Source organism: Osmerus mordax, chromosome 6 (genome assembly GCF_038355195.1).
Source record: "Osmerus mordax isolate fOsmMor3 chromosome 6, fOsmMor3.pri, whole genome shotgun sequence".
Lineage (NCBI taxonomy): Eukaryota > Metazoa > Chordata > Actinopteri > Osmeriformes > Osmeridae > Osmerus > Osmerus mordax.
Window position 1 is genome coordinate 10,244,346 of NC_090055.1, and position 26,766 is coordinate 10,271,111.

Genomic DNA, 26,766 nt, shown 5'->3' on the forward strand with positions numbered 1-26,766 from the left:
GGAGGAGTAGGCTTTCAAAGGTTTTTGATACAACCGGAAATAGCGGAAAATCTATACAACCGGAAATTGACGTCATAGGGTGCGTTGAACTCGTCTTCATCCAGGGAATCCAATGGTACCTCATTTTTGTAAATCAGTCATACGGTTCAAAAGTTGCGTGTGTAAACACAAGTCCAACTTTGACCCATTGGTGGCGCTAGAGTGGTCTGATGGGATACATGAAACTTGGTGTAGGTATAGAAGGAACTGTCCTTAATGAGTGTGCCAAATTTAACAAAAAGTTATCCAAGGGTTCTAGGGGCTGCCATTGACTCCCATGGAACTAGAATAATAATAATAATAATAATAATAATAATAATAAAACTAACAATAACAATAGGTTTCCTCCTTACGGAGGAATCCTAATAATAATAATAATAAAACTAACAATAACAATAGGTTTCCTCCTTACGGAGGAATCCTAATAATAACTAGAGAGGGTACAATTTCTGGGGAAATTGTAGGGTGTGCTTGCTTGCGTCGGTTGCAGGTGTTGCAAGTTTTTCCCTTGTAGTGATATTTTCAAGCATTTAGCCTACTCATATTGCATATTTCATTAAGAACACCCTTTGAAACAGCTGCGAACCCCCTTTGAAACAAGCTACTGTAACAACGTTGTCACTGGCAGTATGGAATCGCGATTCAAACAGTACTGTACCGTCTGCTTACTGAAAATATGCCGGCCCCCCAAAACGTAAATAAGTTTGACATGAATGTAGGGGGAAATGGCTACTTCAAAATAAGTTTGCTAGAGGCAAGCTAGCTGCTGTTGCTCCACAGTTCACTGATTGTTTGAATGCGCCGGTAATGAGAAAGTTTCTTTTGACATAGAGTTTAGCTGTGGCATTGAAGACAGTACTACTACACACTGCCAGTGGGCGAGCCGAGTCTGACTGAGGCTAACGTCAAAACAAGCCGCGGTGTCACTCAAATTCCAAGTTTTACACAAATCACAAAAATATGCTGACCCGCTGGCTATCTTCGCAATCGTCTTATCTTTAAAACACTGCCCTCCTTCAGATTTTTTTATGTAGAATTGACCCTGGTACGAAATTAAGAAAATACTCATCAGAGATCGACAACAGCTGACGCAATCGTCAACGGAGGCTGACGGGGCTCTCACGTAGCAAACCAATCAAAGTTTTTACAGCAACCTACATTAAAATCTCACCATCTGGCTGTCTTCACAATAGTCATATCGTCATAACATTGCCCTCCTTCTGTTTTTTGGTGTAGAATTGACCGAACTATAAAATTACGAAAATACTAAACTACGATGACGATTGCATGGCTGCCGCCTGAGCAGTCTCACGGGCGAACCGCACTCGCTCAAATTACAAAGACTTTCACGACCTAAATAAAAAATCCTAGATTGCAGTTCCACTCGAAATTGCTTTCTCAACAAAACCCAATGGTTGGTAATTTTGGGGGTTGGCATTTTTCACTCATAATCCAAGCTCCAATTTGCGTGCTAGAACGTCTCTATCACGTTGTATCCATGCGTCGTTGCTAACGTGTGCTGACGTAGTGACGTAGACTAGCACTGCTACCCTTCGCCGACAGAAGACACTTTTTGCCACAAAAACGTTGTAACCTCCTAAACTGTGCAACGGAGTGTAAATAAAAATACAAGCAACTCAATCGCTACCAAGACGAAACTTTTGACACCTAGGTTGTCTATGTAGGCCAAATAATGACTGAGTTTTAGGGGGGCAAAAAGAAATAAAAAAAATAATAAAAACTAGAGAGGGTACAATTTCTGGGGAAATTGTAGGGTGTGCTTGCTTGCGTCGGTTGCACAGGGGTCTGTATATTTTATATAAAAATGCATCGGGCCTACTTATTATTTATAAAGATTACATAGATTTAAAAGCATCTTTTTTTTGCTGCTCATTTACAACTCAAAATATGAGTGAAGTGTAGAATGAAATATGATGTCTTCTCATTTCCCCTGCAAGAGGCAGCTGACAGGCTGAATCAAAACGAATACATTTGGCAGACCGGTGTACAAATGGACCTAATCTCTATGACTTAAACGTCCTTTTAAGTTGTCCCTTCTCGTGATATTTTCAGGCATTTAGACTACTCATATTGCATTCATTCATTAATAAAGAACCCCCTTTTAAGATTATTCTACGACTTTACCGGCAGAAGATAGAATCGCGATTCAAACAGTACCATCTGCTAACTGAAAATATGCCCCCAAAAACGTAAATAAGCTTGACATTTATTTAGTGGAAAATAGCTCATTCATAAAAAGCTCACTGGTAGCGATCATTGTCAGTAACAACTCAAAATGCGATATAACCCTGTGTGGAGAAGCTGCCCCGGTAAATTCTACTACTACAGTACAGTACTAGACTACTGCTGTGTTCGTCTTGATAGCGATTGCGTTGGTTGAATTCGATTAAACGTTCCGTTGTACGGTTTAGGCTGAAATTAATTATTTTCATGAACAGATTGACAAAGTTTAGGCTGTGGCAATGAAGTTCAGGTTAGTAGTCAGATAGTTTCCCTACTGAAAGACTTTTGAGTAAGGGGAGTGCCGAACATGTTCTGTTGCCGTTTGACTTAAACAGCTGAGGAGTTGTTGTTAGCTACTCACACTAGTGTCTCGGGTACAGTAGGCTACAGCGTTGCAGTGAGCTACACTGGTTTGAAACCACAGGTAATGGTAATTTCACCAACAAATCGTTTACTAATGTCAGAATAAATCCTACAACGAAAATGTATATGTGAGAAATGTTTATTTTAACGATTGAAAACAGATACATCATAGACCACTGTAGTATGTGTTGCCCGGGCAACACAGGCTAATGTCATGATGCTAATATGTCAGTGAAATAGTAGACTACTGTTTCCGAAAGTAGATGTACTTCCTTAATAATATCAGCTTATATTGTACATTACACATCACAATTGTGTGTCATATCACAAAGTAAAATGAGTAAATATTTATCACCCTGGCCTCTTTGCTTGTGGCGTTTCTGCAGCTGCCTTGCAGTAAAGCTATAGTTAGCCTAGCTATCCCCCAAGTTAACAGATGCGAAACGAATGTTCTGCCAAAGGTAGTCACGCGTGTTTTCGTGACATTATTGCAGACCGGTGTAAAAATTGACCTAATCTCTATGATTTAAACGTCATTTTAAGTTTTTCTCTTCTCATGATATTTTCAGGCATTTAGCCTACTCATATTGCATTCATTCATGAATAAACAACCCCTTTGAAGATTATTCTACGACGTTACCCGGCAGTAGAAGATGGAATCGCAATTCAAACGGTACCATCTGCTAACTGAAAATATGCCCCCCAAAACGTAAATAAGCTTGACATTTATTTAGTGGAAAATTGCTCATTCATAAAAAGCTCACTGGTAGCGATCATTGTCAGTAACAACGCAAAATGCGATATAGCCCTGTGTTGAGAAGCTGCCCCGGTAAATTGTACTACTACGGTACAGTACTAGACTACTGCTGTGTTCGTCTTGGTAGCGATTGCGTTGGTTGAATTGGATTTAACGTTCCGTTGTACGGTTTAGGCTGAAATTAATTATTTTCATGAACAGATTGACAACGTTTAGGCTGTGGCAATGAAGTTCAGGTTAGTAGTTAGATAGACTTTTGATTTAAGTAAGGGGAGTGCCGAACATTTTCTGTCTCCGTTTGACTTCCTAAACAGCTGTGTACTGTAGCTAGATGTTTTTGTAGTGTGTCTCGCGTAAGCTACAGCGTTGCAGTGAGCTACACTGGTTTGAAACCACAGGTAATGGTAATTTCACCAACAAATCGTTTTCTAATGTCAGAATAAATCCTACAACGAAAATGTATATGTGAGGAATGTTTATTTTAACGATTGAAAACAGATAACGCTACATCATAGACCACTGTAGTATGTGTTGCCCGGGAAACACAGGCTAATGTCATGATGCTAATACTTCAGTGAAATAGTAGACTACTGTTTCCGAAAGTAGATGTACTTCCTTAATAATATCAGCTTATATTGTACATTACACATCACAATTGTGTGTCATATCACAAAGTAAAATGAGTAAATAGTTATCACCCTGGCCTCTTTTCTTGTGGCGTTTCTGCAGCTGCCTTGAAGTAAAGCTATAGTTAGCCTAGCTATCCCCCAAGTTAACAGATGTGAAATGAATGTTCTGGCAAAGGTAGTCACGCGTGTTTTCGTGACGTTAGTGACGCAGTGACGTTAGTAACGTCAGTGACTGTGGCTAGCAAATTAGCCACCGTTAGCTTCACTTTTCGCCACAAAAACTTAACTTACGCTTAAACCATGCAACGGAACGTAAATTCCAATAGAAGCAACTCAATCGCTACCAAGACGAAACTTTTGACACCTACGTTGTCTATGTAGGCCAAGTATTTACTGAGTTTTAGGGGGGCAAAAAAAATAAAAAATAAAATAATAATATATATGTGAGAGAACAAAGGTTGTGCTCTCGCCGAAGGCTTGAGCACACCCAATAAAACTAACAATAACAATAGGTTTCCTCCTTACGGAGGAATCCTAATAAAACTAACAATAACAATAGGTTTCCTCCTTACGGAGGAATCCTAATAATAAAACTAACAATAACAATAGGTTTCCTCCTTACGGAGGAATCCTAATGATGGTATTGAATGACACAAATCTGTGTTCTAGAAAGAGTGGTCTGGAGTCGCAGAGGTCCGATAATATCAGCTTTAATGCAGCAGTTGGAAATCAACAAGTACAGAGCTCTGGGGTTGTCTACGTTTCCCTACCCGCAACAGAGTTTGGGCTGGTTCACGAAGCATATCATATACAATGCAATTGAAAACACAAGTATCAAAAAAGGGTTGAGCTTGTTCTCTCGTGCGTCAGGGAGTCGTTCTTGCCTACGCGTCCCACCTGCTCGGGTGCCGTCTCCACCCGGTTTCAAGGTTGTTTCTCACACAATTTATATTGATCTATTGACTTCTAAATTGAAGGTATGGTTAGGTTAAGTTAAGGTATATGTTTTATTTATTTATGGTCCAGTAGAGAAACTCGTCTTGGCTTCAAGCCAATCAATCACACAATACAATGTCACAATGCACACAACTACATAGATTATATATACAGAATATTTGCCTTTTGGAGATAAAGTTAGTTAATTCTGTCTGTCTGTCTCAGTGGTACAGAGGACAGCCTAAGTAAATTCAATCTCTATATGGAATATCTGCTCTTTTAGTATTTTTCTAGTAGGCATCTTCTATTGAAGAAGCCCCCGAAAAAAATTTAAATTCAAATTCAATCTCTATGGTTTTCATGGTGGCTTACTATTCTTGTTGAAGTGTCCATATGTAATCATTGGCTGCCCCCACAATCTGAGTAATAGCCTCCAACACCAGTGCATCTGCTTCATTGTTTGTCTTTGTCTCTTCATGGTAGTTCTTCACTGGCAGGATGCAGTTCATGGGGATCCCCAGCTCATTGCTGCAGGTCTCCATCTGAGAGCAATTAGAACCATACAGGGTTTTATAATGACCAAAGGTTCAGCCAAGACCACATCAGAGTAACTTTAGAGCTTACCTGCTTTTTAATTGCCTTGCTTTTGTAGATATTTCTCAGATCCCTCTTCACTTCTGGACAAGCATCATCAACTTTTGTCATAACAAGAAACTGGGGAATTTCTAGAATTTCATGGGATGAAATGTACCTGTTACGTCACATAAAATGATGACAAACCACTGTCTTCAGTAATCGCGCCACTAGTTGTTATTTAGGTTTGTGGAGAACATTTACCCAGACTGCTAGCCTTCTCCCTTATAGTCTTCAGCTTGCATTTGAGTCCATCTGACATTCCAAATAAGGCATTTGCAGACACGACACCCACTAAACAGTGGACTCTGTGTTTTAACTCAGGACTGCTGTTGTAGTCTGGTTTTTCTTGTGTCAAAGGACAAGTGGGGTTGAACTGTATCAGGTAAAAAGTACAGAGAGATGGAGAGTTAGAGATTGCATCTCTAACAGGATGGGAACTATGGAGGAGCCAGGGGGAACATTGGCTCCTCTTAGGACTTGCGCTCCCCTGAAAATATAATTTGTGAATTTTTGGGGGTCTCTAAAATTTAATATTTTTCCCATGAATTTGTATTTTTCTCTATCTTCATTCACTTATTGACTATGCATCAAATTAACCTACGATAGATTCAGAGCTAATTCACTTTACGTAACTAGTGCAGTGCCCTTGCCTGTGATGCAGCTGGTAATTAAGATGTCGGTTTGTTGATCTGGTGCATGTGAATGAACTCAACTAAACACAATTGTTTATGAAATGTATATTGTTTATATAGGCATGGTTGTAAAATAAACTTGCCTTTGTCCATCAGTCATCAATTTCCGTGTTCATAGCCTAATCAGTAATTATTTCATTAGAACGTTTCCCAGCAAACACACAAAGTAAAGGCACTGTATTTATATAGTGTTGGTAATTTGATTATGTGATCTCTATTTATTGTTCTAGTGCACAGTGCCCGAGATGCTGTCGGTGCATGTAGCCCAGTTCTGCCTAAGCCTATAAAATGTTATCAAAAGTTTGGCGTGAGATTACCATACCTATCAACGGGGAGGGGGGTATTTCTCAATAAGTGAGAAATACCCCCCTAAGTTGTTGCGTGAGAGCATGAGAAATTGTTGAAATGTGTCTCACGGCGAATGCGTGACAATGGAGGGCCCTGGCCTAAAGGGTGTTTGCTGTTTTCATAAAAAAATGTATATCATGTTCCTTTGTGCTATGCAATGCTGTCATTTTTTAACAATTATTTTCTATATCACATTCACATAAATAAGACACTGACAACCGACCAAGGAGGCTACATTTGTAAGAACATTGTTCCTGTCAAAATCCTCGTTTAGAGCTCGCTATATCCATGCCTCAAGAAACCAACAGAGAAAGCTTAACCCTTGAGTTATCTTCGGGTCATTCTGACCCATCAGTCGTTGTGATCCACCGTCGTATTGTGACAACTTTACCGCATACAAAAACAAATTGAAGCATTTTCTTTTAACCGTTGGGCTGTATCAGACCCCCCACATTGTGAAGGTTAAAAGAAAATTACTTGTATTTGTTTTTGTATTGGGTAAAATTGGGTAAACACAACGATGGTTCGTTATGAACCTTTGGGTCATGTGACCCGAAGGCAGCACAAGGGTTAAGTTGTAGGAATAGTGTTCTTGTCCTATAGCGCATGTCCTTGGGTTCGGAAATGGACATTACAATTACTACTTTGCACAGTGTCCGATTCTCAAACTAATACCTAGTCAAACAATCGTTGGCCTAAAATCCCACCATAAAACTTGCAGACAGAGATTTCTTGCATTGTAGTATACATATTCCTGTGATGTTACAATGATTTGTAAAGACTTAAAATGACAATTGTATTCATTGTGTTTTGTATTCAGACAAGGATACTACACAATAGCTATGTAAATTTAAAAAGTACGTTTGCTCAATTAACTATATAATCTCACAAAATGGGTAGCGTATACAGACCATTTTGAACTATTCGATATTTGATCGTATTGCCCCACCTATAGTAATGAAATTAAAAACTATCTACAAAAGTTAAAATGCATTCAAATCTGAAACACCCACAGTGCCTTGATGATATGCATCTGAGCAAGGTCTCATAGAGCCCTTCTGGTGAATACTAGGTACTCCATGAAACAACTTGATACAATTGTCATGTGTTGCTGTGGTAGTTACATGTTGCAGAGTAGCCTACCTCATAACCTTCTCGGACATGGCCTCCAAGAATGCTGACGATGTCATCAGTGTGCACCCCCCTTGATTCATCAGGCTCCAAACCCATGACATCATTGAATGCAAAAGGAAAGCGTCCTTTTCCATCTTTAATGTAATGTGTTTTATACTACAAAAATAAAGACACTTCCCTCAAAACATTACATATTTTTTTTTTACAAAACAGTATATAATGTGTAAGGATGTATGTGTTTTCCAGGAATACTTGCCTTCTTGGTGAAGCTTGTGCCAGTGTCAGCATCTACCAGCGCAGTAGTCACAATACGTCCAGAAAAAGCACTTTTGATTGAGTTAACAAAGCTGGACTTTCCTGCGCCAATTTGTCCCATTAACAGGATCCTGAGCTGGCCCATATCAGGATCATTTAAATCCAATTGCCTCAGATCCTGAATCATAGTATCTCTCTGCCTGTCCAGAGAATTGCCAAAAATATATTTTTATAAATTTACTACAGTAATTTAAAGGGCTGCTGAGCAATGTTACAATACTTTTTCAAGAATTGCTAAACACTTTTCTATTTCACTGTATTTTTCATCAGTCAGGACAGTAGGCTACTTACGTCCAGTCAACCTCCCTCCAAGCTTTGTCATAAACTGTAGACATAAATAAACTGTTTATTTTACAAGTACAATTCATTATGGATTTTGTGAAATTAATTTGGGTCAGGGGCATTTCAAGAAGTTTAAAATGGGGCGGAGAGGACTGACCTGAAGGCTTACATGGGTATAACAATATGGATCATTCAAAAGTAACTAACCTAGTGATGGTGGTGGTGGTGGTGTTGACTGGTTACCTCCCATGTTGACTGTTTTGCAGGGGAGGTCAATACAACAACTTCAACATATGGCATGTCTTTAAGGAATGTATTTAGCAGACGCTTGTCAAAAGTAACATATTCAAAGAAACATATCATTCATGAATAATAATAACTAATTTAAAGGGCTGCTGAGCAATGTTACAATACTTTTTCAAGAATTGCTAAACACTTCACTATTTTCTATTTCACTGTATTTTTCATCAGTCAGGACAGTGGCTACTTACGTCCAGTCAACCTCCCTCCAAGGATTGGCATAAACTGTAGACCTAAAAAAGCGTATTTATTTTACAAGTACAATTAACTCTGGATTTTGTGAAATTAATTTGGATTAGGGCATTTTAAGAAATTTAAAATGGGGTGGACAGGACCGACCTGGAGCCCTTCATGGGTAGCCTACAACAACTTGGAGAATTAAAAAGTAACAAACCTGGTGATGGTGCTGGTGCTAGTGTTGACTCGTAACCTCCCATGATGACTGTTTTGCAGGGGTGGTCAATACAACAACTTCAATGTACAACATGTCTTCAATTAATTTATTTAGAAGACACTCGTATCAAAAGCAACATATCCTAAGTCATAATTTATAAATTATAAAAACATTTCACACTGCACTTTCTCATTATGTTTATTAAATACGATTGTATTTATCTAAAAACCTGACACTTTACGTGGTATTGCATTATATAAAACTATGTCTAACCAATAAAGAATACAACCAGAATATTCTAAAAGCTAGAACATATGATGTAAAAGTGTTGGCAGTCTGTCTTATGTGCAATTCAGTTTACATTACATCTAGAAAGAGATAAGAGACTACAATAAACACAGAAGCAGAAAATACTTACCCTCTTTTTTGACTAAAGACTAAAGCCAGGGTGTGACTGGAACTGATATATATATATGTAGGTGAAAAGTTACTTTCAGTTTCCAGTTGATTATACAACGTGTCAGTACTTTGTGTTGTCCACTTAGGGGCTGCCGTTTTGCTGTATCTATGCTGGCAGAAGCTGGCGGCCATTTCCTTGAAATGAGACTGTTTCCCGGAAGACATTTTTCTTTCACTTTCTGTTACAAAATTTATGACAGTGCTGAGTTTGTGCAGTTATAACAGTAGGACTGTGTTCCAACTTAGCCATCAAGGTTCTTTAATATTAGGTGTTTCAAAAGGCACTTTTTACATTTGTTCAAATAGGTCAATTATATAGAACAGATATTCTGTTGTTCAATTGTTCCATACTGGAGTTACTCTGGGTTGACATATCATCATTAACTGATAAAGGCAATTAGCCTGTAAAAAGAAATCGTGATTTGCACTTCAGGGCCACCGTAGTTATCCCTTACAAAAAAGAAGTATATTAAAGTATACTATAAGTATACTAAAATATGGATTGTACACTTTTAGTTCACTTTTGATATACTTTTAAGAAGTATACTTGGAAAATAGTTCACTTTTGATATACTTTTAAGAAGTATACTTTGAAAATAGTTCACTTTTGATATACTTATAAGGAGTATACTTAGAAAATCGTTAACTTTGATATACCTTTAAGTATGCTTTGAAAATAGTTCACTTTTGTAAGAAGTATACTTAGAAAATAGTTCACTTTTGATATGCTTAGAAACAGAAAATGGTATACATTTCTTCTGGAGTAGGATGTACGTTTTCTATTATTACACAGCAAAAACAGTCAAAATAATTTTAAAGTACAATACAGGTTACATTTTTTAGATCCATCTCATTCTAATTATTCATGTCTAGGAAAGTCTATTATGCATTGCACATTGAATCTTTTTTGTTACTGAAGCTGCAACCTTAATTACTGCCAAAACATTCTGAAACCCTATACTCTTATACTAATGATTATCAATCGGAGTATTAATGGAAAAAACGAAAAAGCTACTTGAGAAAGAAGCAGACAGAAGGGTATGGCGTGAAATTAGTGCCAGGAGAGCGAGCTGTGTAAAAACGATTTGTAACTTGCAAAAAAGATTTGTGTCTCTGTAGAAAATGATTCGTGTACTTGCAAAAAAAAAGTTTTGTGTCTCCGTAGAAGAAGGCAAGATTTGTGTACTTGCATAAAAGATTTGTAACTTGCAAAAAAAGATTTGTGTACTTTGTGTACTACTAAGTTTGAACTAAACATGAGCTGGACACACTGGATAGATCTAAAATGTTGGCTGGGAAAGTTAAGCGCATATTATTTGCCAGCTGGCCAGATTATTTTGAACTACTTACCAAATGACTCGCCATTGAAATCATCAGCATTCTAGTTTTGTTCTTATTCGCTGACGTTCTTTGTGTGATAGACAGACGAAAATGTCCAATGATACACAGAAATGGCTATATTTGATTGGCTTAGATGGTTTTGGGAGCATTGTTCCCGCCTTCTTCTACGGAGACACAAAACTTTTTTTAGAAGTACACAAACCTTTTTCTTCTACGGAGACACAAAACTTTTTTTACAAGTACACAAATCTTTTTCTTCTACGGAGACAGAAAACTTTTTTTTACAAGTACACAAATCATTTTCTTCTACGGAGACAGAAAATTTTTTTTTACAAGTACACAAATCTTTTTCTTCTACGGAGACACAACTTTTTTTTACAAGTACACGAATCTTTTTTGCAAGTTACAAATCTTTGTTGCAAGTACACAAATCTTGCCTTCTTCTACGGAGACACAAAACATTTTTTGCAAGTACACAAATCATTTTCTACAGAGACACAAATCTTTTTTGCAAGTTACAAACCGTTTTTACAGAGCTCGCTTTCCTGGCACTAATTTCACTCCATAGAAGGGTTGCATTTGAAGGTTATACTGTCAAACTGACTGAAGAATGAAGATAGCGTGGCTCATTGGCTGGTCAATTCCCATGATGCAAGGCGGTAAATAGTGTTAAAATTTGCTGATAAGTTTGCCGTTTGTTCGAAATACCAATGTGACTTCATGAATTTCGTTTTTTAAATGTTTCTGCTTAGAATGAAGTGTTTTGTTGAGTGGAAATTGTCATTGTTGTGCTGGTTTGCCTTTGTAGCCATGAGTTAAATGATTTACGTTTCATAAGAAGAGCTGGATTATTACATTTTAAGTGTATACGCAGTAATTAGCTTCTTTCAGTTTAAAATCTGCCGTGTCACTTTACGAGGCCCCGCTAAGTGACGCAAGCTCAGCGGCGTTTGCAGGCCCCCTGAATATTTAAACATACTTAACTAGATCATAGTAAATGGACGTTTATTAAGTTTATGTTTGAAGTACTTTCAATAATTCAAAGTGCACTTGTAAGTATTGCGAAGTATACTTCTGAGGCACTAAAGGAAGTATAGTTCCTGAACTGAAAGTGCACTACACAGGTTACTTTAGAGTATTCCAAGGTATACTTTTAAGTACTTTAGGAAGTATACTTTATGAACTGAAAGTGCACTACACAGGCTACTTTACAGTATTCCAAAGTAAACCTCAAATACACTATAAGTGTACTTTAAAGTGTACCAAATGACCCAAAAAGTGGGCCAATTCAGTTTACTTAGTACAAAAATAGTATATAAATAAGTACACTGCTAGTATACTTTAAGTTACATGATAATAGTATACTTTTTTATACTAAGTATACTTACAAAATAAACTTGAAGTATACTTCTTTTTTGTAAGGGATAGGCCTATGTTTTGGAAACTGCAAAGGCAGCTCGAGTCTAAAACGGATTCGAGATACGGCAAAGACTGCGGCTTATGTGTTTTGATTCCCGCAAAGACTGCGGCTTGTATTTTGTTGTTACATTTCAATATATATATTTTTTTTAAATTACTTTTATCACTTGTATTATTGTTTTTATTGATTTTATGTAAAGCACATTGAGCTGCAATTCTTGTATGAAATGTGCAATATAAATAAAGTCTTATTATTATCACCAAACTGTAGGTCTGTTGCTGTAGTTGGAAACTTAGGTACTGTCTACCAAAGCTTAAACAATTTTGATCTAGACCAGTATGCAATTAAATAACTACATTGGTATTGTTTTTATGTATATCACATGTTTGTACATGAATGTAAAAACAGTAAACTTTTAATAATATTTTTATATTAAATGACTATGGTCAGACAGCATTCAATTTCACCTCAGTGGCTGGTAAAATGGAAAACGAAAAAAGTCCTGTTGAGCCGGAACCATGCAGTGGAAAAGCATAACAAGGGATGAAGCCGTGGATCTTGCTAGCTGGCAATGAACACTGCGCTATGTGGAACACACGGCAAACTCGTTATCCCCTGATCAGTCAACATACAGTGAGTCCCATGGTCCCAAGTAGCCCATGAATTACAATGCTAATGTTAGTGCATGTTTTTATGTGTTCAGGTTTGTCGTACCTCATAGCCTTCTGGGATATGACCTTTGAGTGCACTGATGATGTCGTCAATGTGCACCCCTCTGGATTCCTGTGACTCCAGACCCATGATATCGTTGAACACGAAAGGCGAACATCCTTCTCCCTCTTTAATATAATGTGTTTCATACTACAACAGCAAATACACTCCTTTCAGATTATTATTATCCATGGTTTAGATGCATAATTTACTAAACTGTAATTGCGTTCATCATACAGTATTATATTAATATATTTATATTTGTCATTCAGGATTACTTACTTTCTTGGTAAAGCTGATGTCGGAATGAGACGCTACCAGCACACTCATGACCACACGTCCAGCAAAGGCACTTTTGACTGAGTTGATGAAGCTGGACTTTCCTGCCCCAACAGGTCCATGCAGCAGGATTCTGATCTTGCCCAATTCAGGATCATTCAGCGGGAATGTTCTTAGTTTCTCCACCATCTGGTCTCTATTACTGTAAGAAAAATGCACACAGCAACATAAGTGTTACCTTAATATTCATAGATGTACAGATTGTAACATCAAGTTTAAACTTTCATTTTCTCTGCAATGAAAAAGGGAAAGCAGGCAGATTGACACATTGAGTGCAAGTAAACAGGAACCCTTTTTGTCTTTTCATTGGCAATTGCACCCCAATGTGTTGCGTCCACTATCCCATTCATGTTCTGTTTGTTTGTTTTGTTTTATCCTGTCTTTTATATCTTTGCTGTTGTATTGTTTTGTTTGTCTTCGCACATGTAAAGCGTCTTTGAGTATTTAGAAAAGCGTTATATAAAAATAAATTCTTCAATTATTATTCAATTATTACTATCCCAACCAATGAGCATCACGCTGGCTGACAGCTGTCACAGACAAGGCACTTTGGTGATTGGATGCAAAGTTAAGATGCCAAGTTCAATGACCACTAAGTTTCAAGTGGCCATTTATTGTGTATGAAAGTCAACATCACGAATAGTGGGTGGATCTTGGTCACGGCTGTTTAATGCCTAAAGGTTAACAAAGAGGAACAAGTCATGAAGGGAGCTTAAGAGACCTCCAATAAGAACAGCTTCTAAAAGGACTGCATTGGCCCAGCACCCTCCAGCCCTGCACTGGCCCAGCACCCTCCAGCCCTGCACTGGCCCCCAGCACCCTCCAGCCCTGCACTGGCCCCGCACCCTCCAGCCCTGCACTGGCCCCCAGCACCCTCCAGCCCTGCACTGGCCCCAGCACCCTCCAGCCCTGCACTGGCCCCAGCACCCTCCAGCTCTGCACTGGCCCAGCACCCTCCAGCCCTGCACTGGCCCAGCACCCTCCAGCCCTGCACTGGCCCAGCACCCTCCAGCCCTGCACTGGCCCCCAGCACCCTCCAGCCCTGCACTGACCCCCAGCACCCTCCAGCCCTGCACTGGCCCCGCACCCTCCAGCCCTGCACTGGCCCAGCACCCTCCAGCCCTGCACTGACCCCCAGCACCCTCCAGCCCTGCACTGGCCCAGCACCCTCCAGCCCTGCACTGACCCCCAGCACCCTCCAGCCCTGCACTGGCCCAGCACCCTCCAGCCCTGCACTGGCCCAGCACCCTCCAGCCCTGCACTGGCCCCCAGCACCCTCCAGCCCTGCACTGGACCCAGGCTCCTAGCCCTTGCCTTGCATCCAGTGCGGGTTCCCATCACCTATCCTCTTCTCTGAGTGAAGGGCATTTTAAACTGTACTTTGATTCAGAGCCTGGATTGAAAATACAACCCTTCCTGAGCCACATTGGATCCAGCATGTCATTAGCATGATGCAACAAAGAACACTACCCCTTACAAAATCTGCAAGTTATCCTTTTATTCAAATTATTGGATAATTTCTATGGATAGTGAATAAAAATGACATGTAGGCGTGAGGGAATATGGAGAATAGTGTCTGTTTTTGTTGTGTAGTGTATGTTAAACATTATATGAAATCTAGGTATTCAGAATCACGTTTATTGTGTTAGGAATAAATTGTGAGGTCAGGTTGCACAGTGAAACAAATATGTAACTTGATCAAGGATATACTGCTCTCTAGTGGCAAAATGGAAAATTGAAAATAATTGTGTACCAAGATCCCACTCTTTGTGCCAAAACAGAAATCTTCAAATGTATGTGAATATAACAACAACAAAAACGAACAGTTTCTTGACTTCTGTCATTTCTATTGGACTCTATATACAATATACTGGAAATGCATACAAAACAGTGTATGTTTTGTGTATGTGAATGAGTAAAGGTTCTGAAATTATGGCAAAACTCCTCATACTTCAAATTACAGTAAATGCACAGACACACGCAAAAAAATTATCCTAATGTGTGTGTGTGTATTTTTTATCTGCTCCTAAAGTGTGACTCCAAGAACCCCTAGAACATATGTGTTGTGTGTCTGAAGCACCTGGAATTTATGCAGGAAGAAAAGACTCATCCAATAGAAAATAAGAGGAGAGGAGAAGTTGCCAATCACAAGCAAACAGGATTTCTCTGTGAGAAGGGGTGGGGCCAAGAAACGTGGCAATGTTTACTACAGCTCAACATGAATTTCAATGTGTGACTTTGCACCATATCTGAGTGGGTGTATGTATGTGTTTGTGTGCATGTGTGTGTGTGCGAGTGAGTGAGTGTTTTTGTATGTATGTGTGTGAACGCACATGTGTATTTAGTGAGGGAGTAAATAAATCAGTGAGTGTTTTAGTGTGAGTGGGTGGGTGTATGTTTTTGTGTGCACGCGTATAAGCTGTTAGGTACATGTGCTTGTGTACAGGCAAAAAACCTGACACCCTGAGGCGAAGCGCAGTGAAAAGCTATAAAAACAGACATGAGTGGTTGAGGAGGTAGGGCAAGAGAAGGATAAGGGTGTGTTGTAGCTTTCCTTTTTATAAACACGGGTATCATAGTATCTCTATCTGATTACAGCGAGCTAGACTAGCCTGTGTAGAAGCTTAGGATCATATGACCAAAACAACCCCGCTCACCCATAGACTGGCCTGCCTCTGGAACTACACAGGCACGTGGACAAAACAGGGGAGAGAGAGAGTGGGGAGGGTCACACCACCCTATCCTTCTGGTGGGAAGAGCGTGAACAAAGTCCTATGGTGTCAAAGTTCACAATTAAGTCATGTTTTAAGGCTAAAGAGAAAAGAAAAGTAAGGAGTATAAAGATGTGGTTGTAAACTGCATGAACCCAAAGCGATAAAATACTAGCTGCTTCTGTTTGTAGAACTACAAAAAAATAAAATCTTTATACTAAAATAAAAAAGTTTGAAAGGTCAAAAGAATTAATTACATGTATCCCACACAGCACAGCATTTCACAGCACAGATTATGTTGTTATCTCAAAGTAGAGGAAATCAAAATAATAATCCAGAGAGTATTTACAATACATGTTGTGGTTTTATGTATTTTTATGATACACAGGAAAGGAGACAGATAAACTTTTATAAAATTGTTGGTCTGCTTTGTTTAAAAGGTGAAACAGAAATTCGTGTGTGAGTATGTGTGCATGTCTTTCAAGACTTCATTGTTTATACATAAACACTTGTGGTGTACCACAAGCAGGCCATGGAGTTCTCTTTGCGCGCATGCACTGTCACTGATACATGTCATATGACTGCATGCAAAATTTCAAGCACATACCAAGCATAGCACACGTCTGCTCCATGTGTTTCACTATGTTTAAGCTTGAGAGCATGCAGTCGATACACCTTCCCATGACTATGCATTTTCATGAGCACACAATACTTATTAGTACTGTTACAGTATATAACAATATTCAATATATGTGGGCTTGGGTCTAACTATACAAAAGGAACAAAGTCTAGCTGAGGGGATTTAGAATAAAAAATAAAATATAAAGTAGACATAATTTACAATCTAAAAAAAATAAAAATACAAATAGTACAAAAGATACAAATAGTGCAAATTGCAATGTGGCAAGGTGTCATTGTGCAGATTGTGATTAAGTCATTAAAGTCAGTGTGAGCCCTTGGCCTTGTTGAAGAGGCCAACAGCGGATGGAAAGAAACTGTTCTTATGGCGTGAGGTTTTGGTCCTAATGGACTGCAGGGGAGTAGCTGGAACAGGGAGTGGCCAGGGTGGGAGGGGTCGGCAACAATCTTCCCCGCTCGCCTCAGGGTCCTCGAGGTGTGCAGGTCCTCGAGGGTAGGCAGATTGCAGCCGATCACCTTCTCGGCAGTGCGGATGATACGCTGCAGTCGACTCTTGTCCTTGGCAGTGGCAGCAGCGTACCAGATGGTGATGGAGGAGGTGAGGATGGACTCAATGATGGCTGTGTAGAAGTGCACCATCATTGTCTTTGGCAGGTTGAATTTCTTCAGCTGCCGTAGGAAGTACATCCTCTGTTGTGCTTTTTTGGTGAGGGAGCTGATGTTCAGTTCACACTTTCAGTTCAAACAGGGGTCTTACACAAAATAACTCTTTGTCTCCTTTCCTTTGAGTTTTTGAAGTTGGTTGAAGTGCAGTTCCGAGGGCATATGTGAAGCCATCTGTGACATTGCTTGCAAAAAGGGCTATACAAATACAATGTGATTTGATTCCTGACAACAGTAATGTCATTTCTGATGATGTATGTTTATAAATCCATTCATTCATTCTATGTTTGTCAAAGCTTTTTATGAATCGTATTAGTCTTTCAAAACTGGTATATTTGCTGTGTCCACTGTTAGAGGTTGTGTTGTACAAATGACATGTTTATTTATTTATTATTATTGGATTCTCATTAAAGACAGGCACTCTTAGCATTGTGGTATATGGGCCACAGAAAAAACACTGAAAAAGGGAGTGCCTCTTGAAGAGTTTAGACAAAAATGTGAGAGAGAGGGAGAGTGGGAAGGAAAGGGAGGAAGTGAAGGGGAGATGGATTTTAAGATGAATTTTCAAAGCGAGGGAATGAGAGAGAGAGAGAGAGAGAGAGAGAGAGAGAGAGAGAGGGAGGGAGGGAGGGAGAGAGAGACTGATGCCCCTTGACCTTGCTAGGCCCAAGGTATAAAACATTCTTCTCTGTTACAACACCAGTCTCAATGTCAGACAGACAGACAGACTGTGTGGCCAATTCATGGGTCAAGCTTCACAATCTGTGTCAAAGGGACACTTGTATGCAATGTGGTAGCCATGCCAGTCTCATGTACCAACAAGCTCTGTCATAACTGGCCTTGCTCCTAAATATACAACTGGTCGACTTTTGCCATGTACCCACCTGCTTCCAGCCATACTGTTGACAATGTTGAACGAAGGCCAGCTGTGTACCAACGATATTCTTAGAAAACAAGGCCACTACTGGCTAACTAGAGACTACCGTTTCGGAGGCTACCGTTTTGAAATAGGTTGTCTAGGTCAATGTATCGATTTGTCTGCTGGGTTGTTTCTCTGACTGTTGCTTCACTTGACCATATCTGTTTGGGAGTTGGGTCCGCTTCTCCTATTCAGACTCATCAGTCACCACAAGCATCTATGTCATGCTCAGTGTTAGCAGACATCTATGTCATGCTCAGTGTTAGCAGACATCTATGTCATGCTCAGTGTTAGCAGACATCACATTCATGTAGAACACTTCGAATACGGCAGAGCCCCTTGCATTTGAAAAGGGGAAGAGAATTATATCTCAATCACACAACCTGCTTTGTTTGGATGGGATCAAACAGGGTCTCCAGTGTCTCCCGAAAATACCCTGCATGCATCCACATTGTGGTTTGTTTTCTCGTTGTCTATGAATTTGTAAGGTTTAACTTTTAGGCTTAGATTCTATAATCCACAGAGGGAAACAGAAAACTGTCCAGCTTCCAGTATTCAGGAAGCAGGCATAACATTTTATTGCACGTCTCGGAAGGCGGGAAGACAGCTCTGACAACGATTGCAACAAAATCCACTGGGTGTTGTATTGGATAATGGGTTCTGAAGTGTGGCCAAAAATGGATCATTGGTCTCCTCTGGGTGTCAAGAGTGGCCACGCAACTGGAAGATAGATAGATGGAGAGATGACAGCCTTAACGTATTGTTCTTCCCTCACAGCTATTGTGACTGCTGCCCTTTGAACTGGACTCATGCCAGAGAAGGAAAGAGGGAGGGGGGGAATTGAGAGAGAGAGAGAGAGAGAGAGAGAGATAGTGTGGAGAGAACGAGTGGCTACAGAGGGAGAAGAAAGAGAGAGGGGAGTAGTTGGTTAAGAGAGACCAGGTGAAAGTCAAAGAGAAGGAGAAATCATCACAGAGTGAGAAAACAAGTGAGGTGAGAAAACAAGCGAGGTGAGAAAACAAGTGAGGTGAGCAAACGAGTAAGTGAGTGAGACAGAAAGAGGGAAAGAAAGGGAGCAGCACAGTGGGGAGGAGTGGAGGGAGGGAGAGAGCAGAGCTCTCCGCAGGGTAAACATAGCAGATTGGCTGCCGGAGCTGGCAGGCGGCCAATTATCTAAGGGCAGCGAGTGCATATCGCCGGCCGCTACAAAACACGTGCTCCCCGCCCATGCGACGGCAGGACAACACAAAACTTGGCCCCCACCACTCGATTAGAAGCCAGGAAAGGCCACAGAGTAAGGGAGGAGGAGGGGGCAAGAAGGATTCTTGGAAATAGTAGCTGACTGTGACAAGTGTGGCCCTGACCAAAAACAACTGTGCAAAACAAAGCAAGGCCCAGTACCTCAATAAGAGTTAGCAGACCTCAGGGTTGGCATTATATGACACCAACCACAATCAACTCAGATGAGGAGTTAAAGACTAGCTATTGATAGTCATGTTGGATTTCGTTTGACAGGTTTAATGATTTATATTTTTCTATAATTAGTGTCTTTGCAGTGGTGGGGCACATTTGCAGTGTCACAAACTCCAGACTAGTTATGGTGTTTTTTTGAATATTTTTTGCTAAATACACAGACTGAATTTGAGCCGACAAAGACAGACCAACAGACAAGCAAACAGCACATACACTTTCACAATGCACAGAGCAGAGGCCGTCTTTTATATATACAAGTCTCTGTCCTCACTTGAGTTCCTGCAATGTCTCTCACGTACACACACACACACACACACACACACATACATCTACCAAACCTATTAGCTTAAGGCAGTTTTAAGTCTATGAACTCAAAGAGAGGTGGAATCTCACAAAACACACATTCTCTCTCATACACTCTGTCTCTCTTTCTCTCTAATTCTCTCTCTCTCTCTCACACACACACACACACACACACACACTCACTTCCTAATGTGTGTCTGCAACTAATCCATCCACCTCTCCTCCCCCCTTTTCCTCTCCCCCTCATCCGTTTGTTTCCCAGGCTCCCGCTGGGTTTTGTTGTGACGGGCTGGAGAGATCGGGTTGCTAAGGCTTAGCTCTATGCTAGCTGAGGGTTGGAGGAGGGTGGGGGGTTGACAAGTTGCCCAGAGCATGGCCATGCTGCTGGGCTGATTCCTGGGCTCAACGTTGACTGTGACTGTAGTGTGATTCTATCGCGGCTGCGTCATTTCATTGCTTATTTTGGGTGAATCAGGGAGTGGTAAATGATAGACATGACTTCATCTTATATCCCTCTCTCTCTCTCTCTCTCTCTCTCTCTCTCTCTCTAACATACAGCACATACAATCTAATGTGACATTGGGCCTGCCAAAATATCATGAATTGTAAAATCAAGACTTGGAGATAGAGAGAGAAGGCGGGCTCCCAATTCATCCATTTTGCCGAATGATGGGCCTTCTTTGCATCGAACAAGAACAATTACACCAACCAGAACAACAACAATTTGACTACTTTTACAGTGGGTTACAACGAGAGTTTGTTTGAAGACCTGAGGCTCCTTTTTCAGGGACTTCATTGTATTTTCTTGTGGTGTGTGGCGAACAATATGCCTCATTAATATTATCAGGAAAGGGTAAATGGCCAACTAATCTGGGCTAGCTTACTCTAAGTAGGATAGATAACTACAGTCTCTATACTAACAGCTATTCACGCTCTACCGCTTTGTTTTTCAATCTTACTTACTAGCACAAGGATTATCTCCAAGGTTACTTGGCTCTAATCCACTTTGTGTTTTGACAACAATAAAAGCAAAAAAAGTGCATTACATTAGGACATGTGAATTTTTGTGTGCATGCATGAGTGTTTGTGGTGTGCGTGCGTGCGTGCGTACGTGCGTGTGTGTGTGTGTGCGTGCCTGGGTGTATAATGGTAGCTCCTTAACTTCAAACAATAACACATGTCTAACCCATACCTTCCCAAGTCCTTTGATTGCACTTTGAAGGATCTTATCACAGTCCCTCCAGCCTGGGCCACTTAGTTGAACTAGCAAGAGCAGAAACTTTTGTATTAATCATAAAAGCTGTAGGAGCAGAAACAATTGCATTAGTGTAGTTGCATGAATGTGGACGCAAGAATGAATCCTAGCTGTTGGATGCAGCACTGACATACAAGCAATACAAACAGAAACGCTTTCATGCCAAACTTTGCCCTCACATTACTAGAGAGTGTATTCAGATACACCAGTTAACTTTCTTGCTAAGCTTTCCTGTCTTGTACATTACATGTACAAGCAGGAAATGGAGAGACAGACAGGTTGAACAGCTCTGGGAGGTACAGAATGTAGTTACTATCAGCATGGGGTCAAAAAAGGTGCTGCTGTGTTTGTGCATAAAGGAAGTTATATAATTGAAGGCAACGACAAGCCTCAACAATGTTTCGTGTTTAAACCATAAAATCTCTGCTATGTGCAAAGGTTGAGACCTCTGTGCACAACAGGATTTCCTGTTCACTTGTATTTGTATAATTTGTCCAAAAAAAGAATTTAATCCGCTATGACTTGTTTTATGAGTTGCATGTGTGTCTCCATTACTATACATGTAAAACATGTGACTGTATTTGGACGTGTGTAATTTTGGAGTGGTAAGATAAGGTATACCACATCAACCTTAAGTTCTTAAACGGTGTGCACTGAGCACAACCTGTAATTGAGAAAGTATGTGCCAGCAATGACTAACTTTAGCCTTATGAGAACATGAACCTGGCCAGTATTGAAATGCAATGGGGGTCAGATGGTTAGCCTTTTCATAGCTTTCTCCTAACTGTCCATGTCTTTCTCAGTAGGCAATTTTGAGTGTTACTTTTCACTTTATGTGATTTCAATTGGTTTCAATGCTTTTCATATTAAGTGTTCATGGGCACGTACAAAATGTAAACCTACAGGATCATTACAATTTCATTTACATACATCACTGGCTCTGAATCTGGAAGGTTCTTCTGTCCTTACAGGAACTTACATTTGTTGTCAGTGCACACATCTAGTATAGTATAGTATAGTATAGTATAGTATAGTATAGTATAGTATAGTATAGTATAGTATAGTATAGTATAGTATAGTATAGTATAGTCTAGTATAGTATAGTAAATATACACAAGTGGGCTCTGTCCGTTTATCCCACACTGGTTCTACAACCTCCTTCCAGGGATGCATTTCATGGTTATGCCACAGAGCAACGACAGGCCAGGCAAACGTCTCCCCGTCTGGCAACAAGATTCCCTAAAGACTTCTCTTCTGCCTTCTCTCGTGACAGGGAGGGATATGACATTCAATGACCTCAATTACCAGAGAGAAACAAACAAGACTGTTTGGGCAAATCTATTAAAAAGTAACAGCCATTTTTGTCTCCAGGGAGTACAAGTGCACTCAAACCTTTTGTAAAATACTTGATAGACTTGACTCTGAGTTAAATTAGTACTTCAGATTGTGTGTTCCATTCAGCATTGTGTACAAATGTACACAATCAGCTGTATGGAACATTGTTGGTGCTGCAAAAGTTTACATGCAGTAAAGCCCATTCACAAACTCCTATGCCCATAGAACAACTGTGTTGCATAACTCTTGACACTGAAGCAAGATGGACAGCCCCTCAGTTTGGGGAACATAAGGTGAAGTAAAATGATAGGTCCCACTGGTCTGTTGAGGAAACTTTAAACTGTCATCACGTAATCTTTGTTTATGTATTCCATGTGGTTAGACAAGTTTATGATTGGCTTAGGCGGTTGCCAAACTAGGTTTAGAGCCAATGTTTTTTTCTTGCATGTCCATGGGCAAACAAAACAATGTGATAGTGAGTTAACAAAGAGATTTGCATCATAATGCCTAATGTAACTCTATGTCTTGTCATTATGTGACTGGCATATGTCAGTGATCATTTTTATGTAAAATTATTATTTTTCCATTAGAGGGGTGCCAGTAGTTCTGGGAAAAACCAAAAGTGGTTTAGGATCCTCCTTGCATGAACTGAATAGATAGATTTGATAAAGATACATTATTCTACTACAGGTTCTGAGTCTGTCCTAAAGGGTCTATCTGGTTTTGAATTTAATCACGGGAACAGCTGTGTGTGTGTGTGATCCCACCATCAGCCTCTTTAAATCAAATGGCTGATTTGACTCTGGGTTTTTCGATTACGGGAAAAACGAACAAATTATTTGTTATTGTCCCTCAGAGAATGCAGCCTCTTCACATTCCAGAGAGACGTTTGATGACAGGCTACGGCTGGCCCGGTAACTGTGAATGGAGGAAATAAACCCGCTGAACTCCGCCTGTGGCAGAGCTCCTACTCCTATCAAAGTTGATTCCACAGATGAATAGGCATGTTGGCTATTCTGCTCCCTCCAGTTTTCCCCTCCCCGTTCTCGCATACAAGGGTAGAATCACACGTTAGTAATGGGAACATTCCTGAAGCAATCTTCAGGGAAGTCTGAACAACCAGCTGCCTGTTGAGACAAACAGGATCTGTTGTTGAACAGTGGCAGCTGTTTATCACACGTCTGACTGGGGAAGAGATGAGGAAACATTCTACCATTGTTATTGTACGGGGCTCCTTACATTAAGTTAAAGTAAAACTTCTGGCTTTCTCATTTGAATAATTAATCTAGGATAACTGGTAAATGGTTTGTCTTTTCAAAATCAAACATGCTGTTTCTTGAATAGAGTGATGGGTGTTATTAGAGTAGTGAAGGGTAAATGAGCCCTACCACTGGCTGGCTTTTCAATACAGGCTAAGAACCACGTGGTCATGATAGTAGTTCCTTATTTGGTCATGAGGGCGCTCTTTGAATGGAGCCTGGGGCTTTAGTGCAGGGTTCTGAGAAATCAGAAATGAACTCCATGTTCTATTCATTTCAACTCCCTCATTCTACTTCATACAGAAACTAGTTTGCACACTGTGGTAAATGCACAAACCAGTATAGATGAAGATTATTAACCTGTGCTACTAATGAATTAGTCCTACGTGACAACATAAAACATTTGGGTCAAAAACATTCAAAACTGCCTGATGTCATTGAATGTCATGGATGGATTGTCATACAATGGGACTGCATGTAGACGATTAAATGTAAAATATATGTATGTTTATGTCTAGTTGTTTTACACTGGAAGACATTACAGTTACGTGTTATGTAATGTCCAGTTGGCTGAATGTTCCAAGATACAAAAAAGAATTAGGGTAATACAAAAAATTGGTGCATAAAGTAGATTAAAATATAATAAAAAAACAAGTGATAATTTATAAACATGTCTGACGTAAAGGAACATTGTAAATTATAATTAACAGAAAACCATATTTGTTTAACAAATGTAGATGTTTATTTTTGTTTGAGAAATAATGTCACCCCCATCCAAAATGGTATATTCCGGATCCTACGTCATCCATTGTTTACAAATGAACCGAAGGCTTTGCTTACTGTCGGGCAGCGTGGCGAGCACAGGGAGTAGTTCGAAGGTCTCATTCATTTCGACAAAATTGCCAGGAAAAACACAAATACAAGAAAATGCCTTGTCGAAAAGAAAATTACATCCTTCTGGAGCAGTCTGTTACCGTCGATTCTAAAGAAGTGGATGCTTTGGTCACAAAAATTGGTGAAGCATTACAGCTTCACAACAACAGTGCTAATCAGAAGACGATGTCATGTCTCCACGGTCTCAACGGCAGTAGCAACGTCAAACAGCCGAACAACAACAATGGTGCGCCGATCCTTCAAAAACGCACCGGTTGCTGCATGCGGCTTCGAAAACGAGGGCAACGTAGCAGCCGGGCCAGTCCCTACAACATCCCAGGGTCAAGTGACCAAGAGTGGGACCATTTCAAACCGTGGAACAGAAAGAGAGTCAATGTCGAAGAGGACGACCCACATCAATTACTTCAGGAATTAATATTGTCTGGGAATTTAATCAAAGAAGCCGTGAGGCGACTGCAGTTTTCTACCACCGAATGTGGGGACCATTCGAAAATGACAGAGACTCTGCAGTGCTAAAACTGTTACCACGATTAGTAGTCAGTATGGACAACCGGCTGTTCTGTAGCGGGGACAGAACCACCCACTGGCAACTGTTATAAATGTTAATACTTATGAAATATAATTAGGCTAGCTAGCTTTTTTTTTATTTGATTTTTTTTTTTAAATCTTTGTTTAGCTGGCTTGCTAGCTAGCAAACATTTCCCATAAGGTTTCAGTCTAGTTGACCGTATGTTTGTTTGAACGTCTGATTGAACATTGTTTTTGCTCATGAGATGGGTTAGTGCTCCCCTTTCATTTGACTATTTACTACCCCATGCCATGGCTATGCCTGTGAGTGCATAATTGCTATCTGTCAAGCTATTTTAACCTTGTTTACTATCTAGACGCTAAGATTGGTTTGGTACATCGGACATAAGCTAGCTACAACTGTAGTCTACATGTCGTGATGGATTTTCAAATTTCTCTGGCCTCACACTGTGACAGCGTCTACGGCAGCTGACATTTTCTTCAAAAGGAACTGGATAAACATTGTGTACCGAACTGCATCGAGAGCCACGTTGTTCACATGAACTATCTTGGGTGTTTTGAAACGGACTAGCTTATGTTTATAATGGGGGGGATGGGCAGCCACACTTGAGACACTTTGTGGTGCTTTACCTATGAATTCCGACGGGGAGTTCTGTTAATTATTTTCATTTTTCCACTGTGTAAAGTAATTTACCATGACCACTTCGTAACGAAGTATTTAATATTGTGCCTGAGTATTCAGGACTTTTGGTGTCTTAATAAACACGGTGTTTTTTTCAATATTCTTTTTGGCTTCATTTAATTAAATTGACCTTAATAGATTAGTGGTTAACATGGGTACAGTGTCGATTTCTGGTTAATTTATTTTCCTAAAGGCCTAGCTCAATGTCATCTGTACACCCCATTCTTCATGATCAAACTTTTAGATCTACATTTAATTCAACCACACTTTCCTGAATGTTTTGTCCAGGAAATGGGGGGTCTTGGGTGTGGAGACCCATAAACTTCCTCTTCTGACAGCAACGTGCTCGACACATGGCACATGCTCATTTTTCTCTTGCTAATAGCCTACCCCTAGTGGCTCATCAGCAGCCTCGTCAACTCTAGTTAGTGGGAAACGTCTTTCCTCCACAGGTAAATAACATGACACAACTATTCAATTTACAGAATGTTTTTGTGCTTCATGTTTGATATGGTAATATTTTTGTGCTCATGTTTTGGCCTTAAAGTGGAGTGAAATTTAGCTACTCTGATTTCACTCACACCCAGAGATACTTCTGGTTTGTTACCTCACTTGTAATCAATTAAATATACAATATAAAAGGTTTATAGGGGGACTAATGTCCAGCCCTGCCATAAAACAAGAACCACTCACTATTGGACCATTTCTGATGGTTTCAATTGGGTCCTATAAAACCTTTATACAATATGGCTTGTCTCTTTCTAAC

General features: G+C 40.0%; 2 protein-coding genes and 1 non-coding gene across 4 annotated transcripts in view; 2 read left to right on the forward strand and 1 right to left on the reverse strand.

Annotated features, from left to right (window-relative positions):
* LOC136944078 (interferon-induced protein 44-like) overlaps positions 1-9,296 on the reverse strand; it is a 31,541-nt gene extending 22,245 nt beyond the window's left edge. The window contains exons 1-9 of one of the 2 annotated variants that reach the window (XM_067237654.1): positions 9,070-9,296; positions 8,867-8,908; positions 8,583-8,630; positions 8,385-8,418; positions 8,035-8,233; positions 7,788-7,934; positions 5,806-5,977; positions 5,593-5,693; positions 5,341-5,510 (exon numbers count right to left, since the gene is read on the reverse strand). In XM_067237654.1, the coding sequence (XP_067093755.1) occupies positions 5,341-5,510; positions 5,593-5,693; positions 5,806-5,977; positions 7,788-7,934; positions 8,035-8,233; positions 8,385-8,418; positions 8,583-8,630; positions 8,867-8,908; positions 9,070-9,112 (956 nt within the window). In that variant the 5' untranslated portion in view covers positions 9,113-9,296. The remainder of the gene's footprint in view (positions 1-5,340; positions 5,511-5,592; positions 5,694-5,805; positions 5,978-7,787; positions 7,935-8,034; positions 8,234-8,384; positions 8,419-8,582; positions 8,631-8,866; positions 8,909-9,069) is intronic. The other variant, XM_067237655.1, reaches the window with a different exon arrangement.
* Positions 5,232-5,289, forward strand: LOC136944985 (U7 small nuclear RNA). Its single transcript, XR_010876817.1, has one exon. It is a non-coding gene; the product is annotated as a U7 small nuclear RNA (small nuclear RNA).
* Positions 9,297-24,732: 15,436 nt separating the features above from the next.
* Positions 24,733-26,098, forward strand: gbp (glycogen synthase kinase binding protein). Its single transcript, XM_067238157.1, has one exon. The coding sequence runs from the start codon at positions 24,824-24,826 to the stop codon at positions 25,304-25,306; it is 483 nt and encodes a 160-aa protein (XP_067094258.1). The 5' UTR covers positions 24,733-24,823; the 3' UTR covers positions 25,307-26,098.
* The last annotated feature ends 668 nt before the right edge of the window (positions 26,099-26,766 follow it).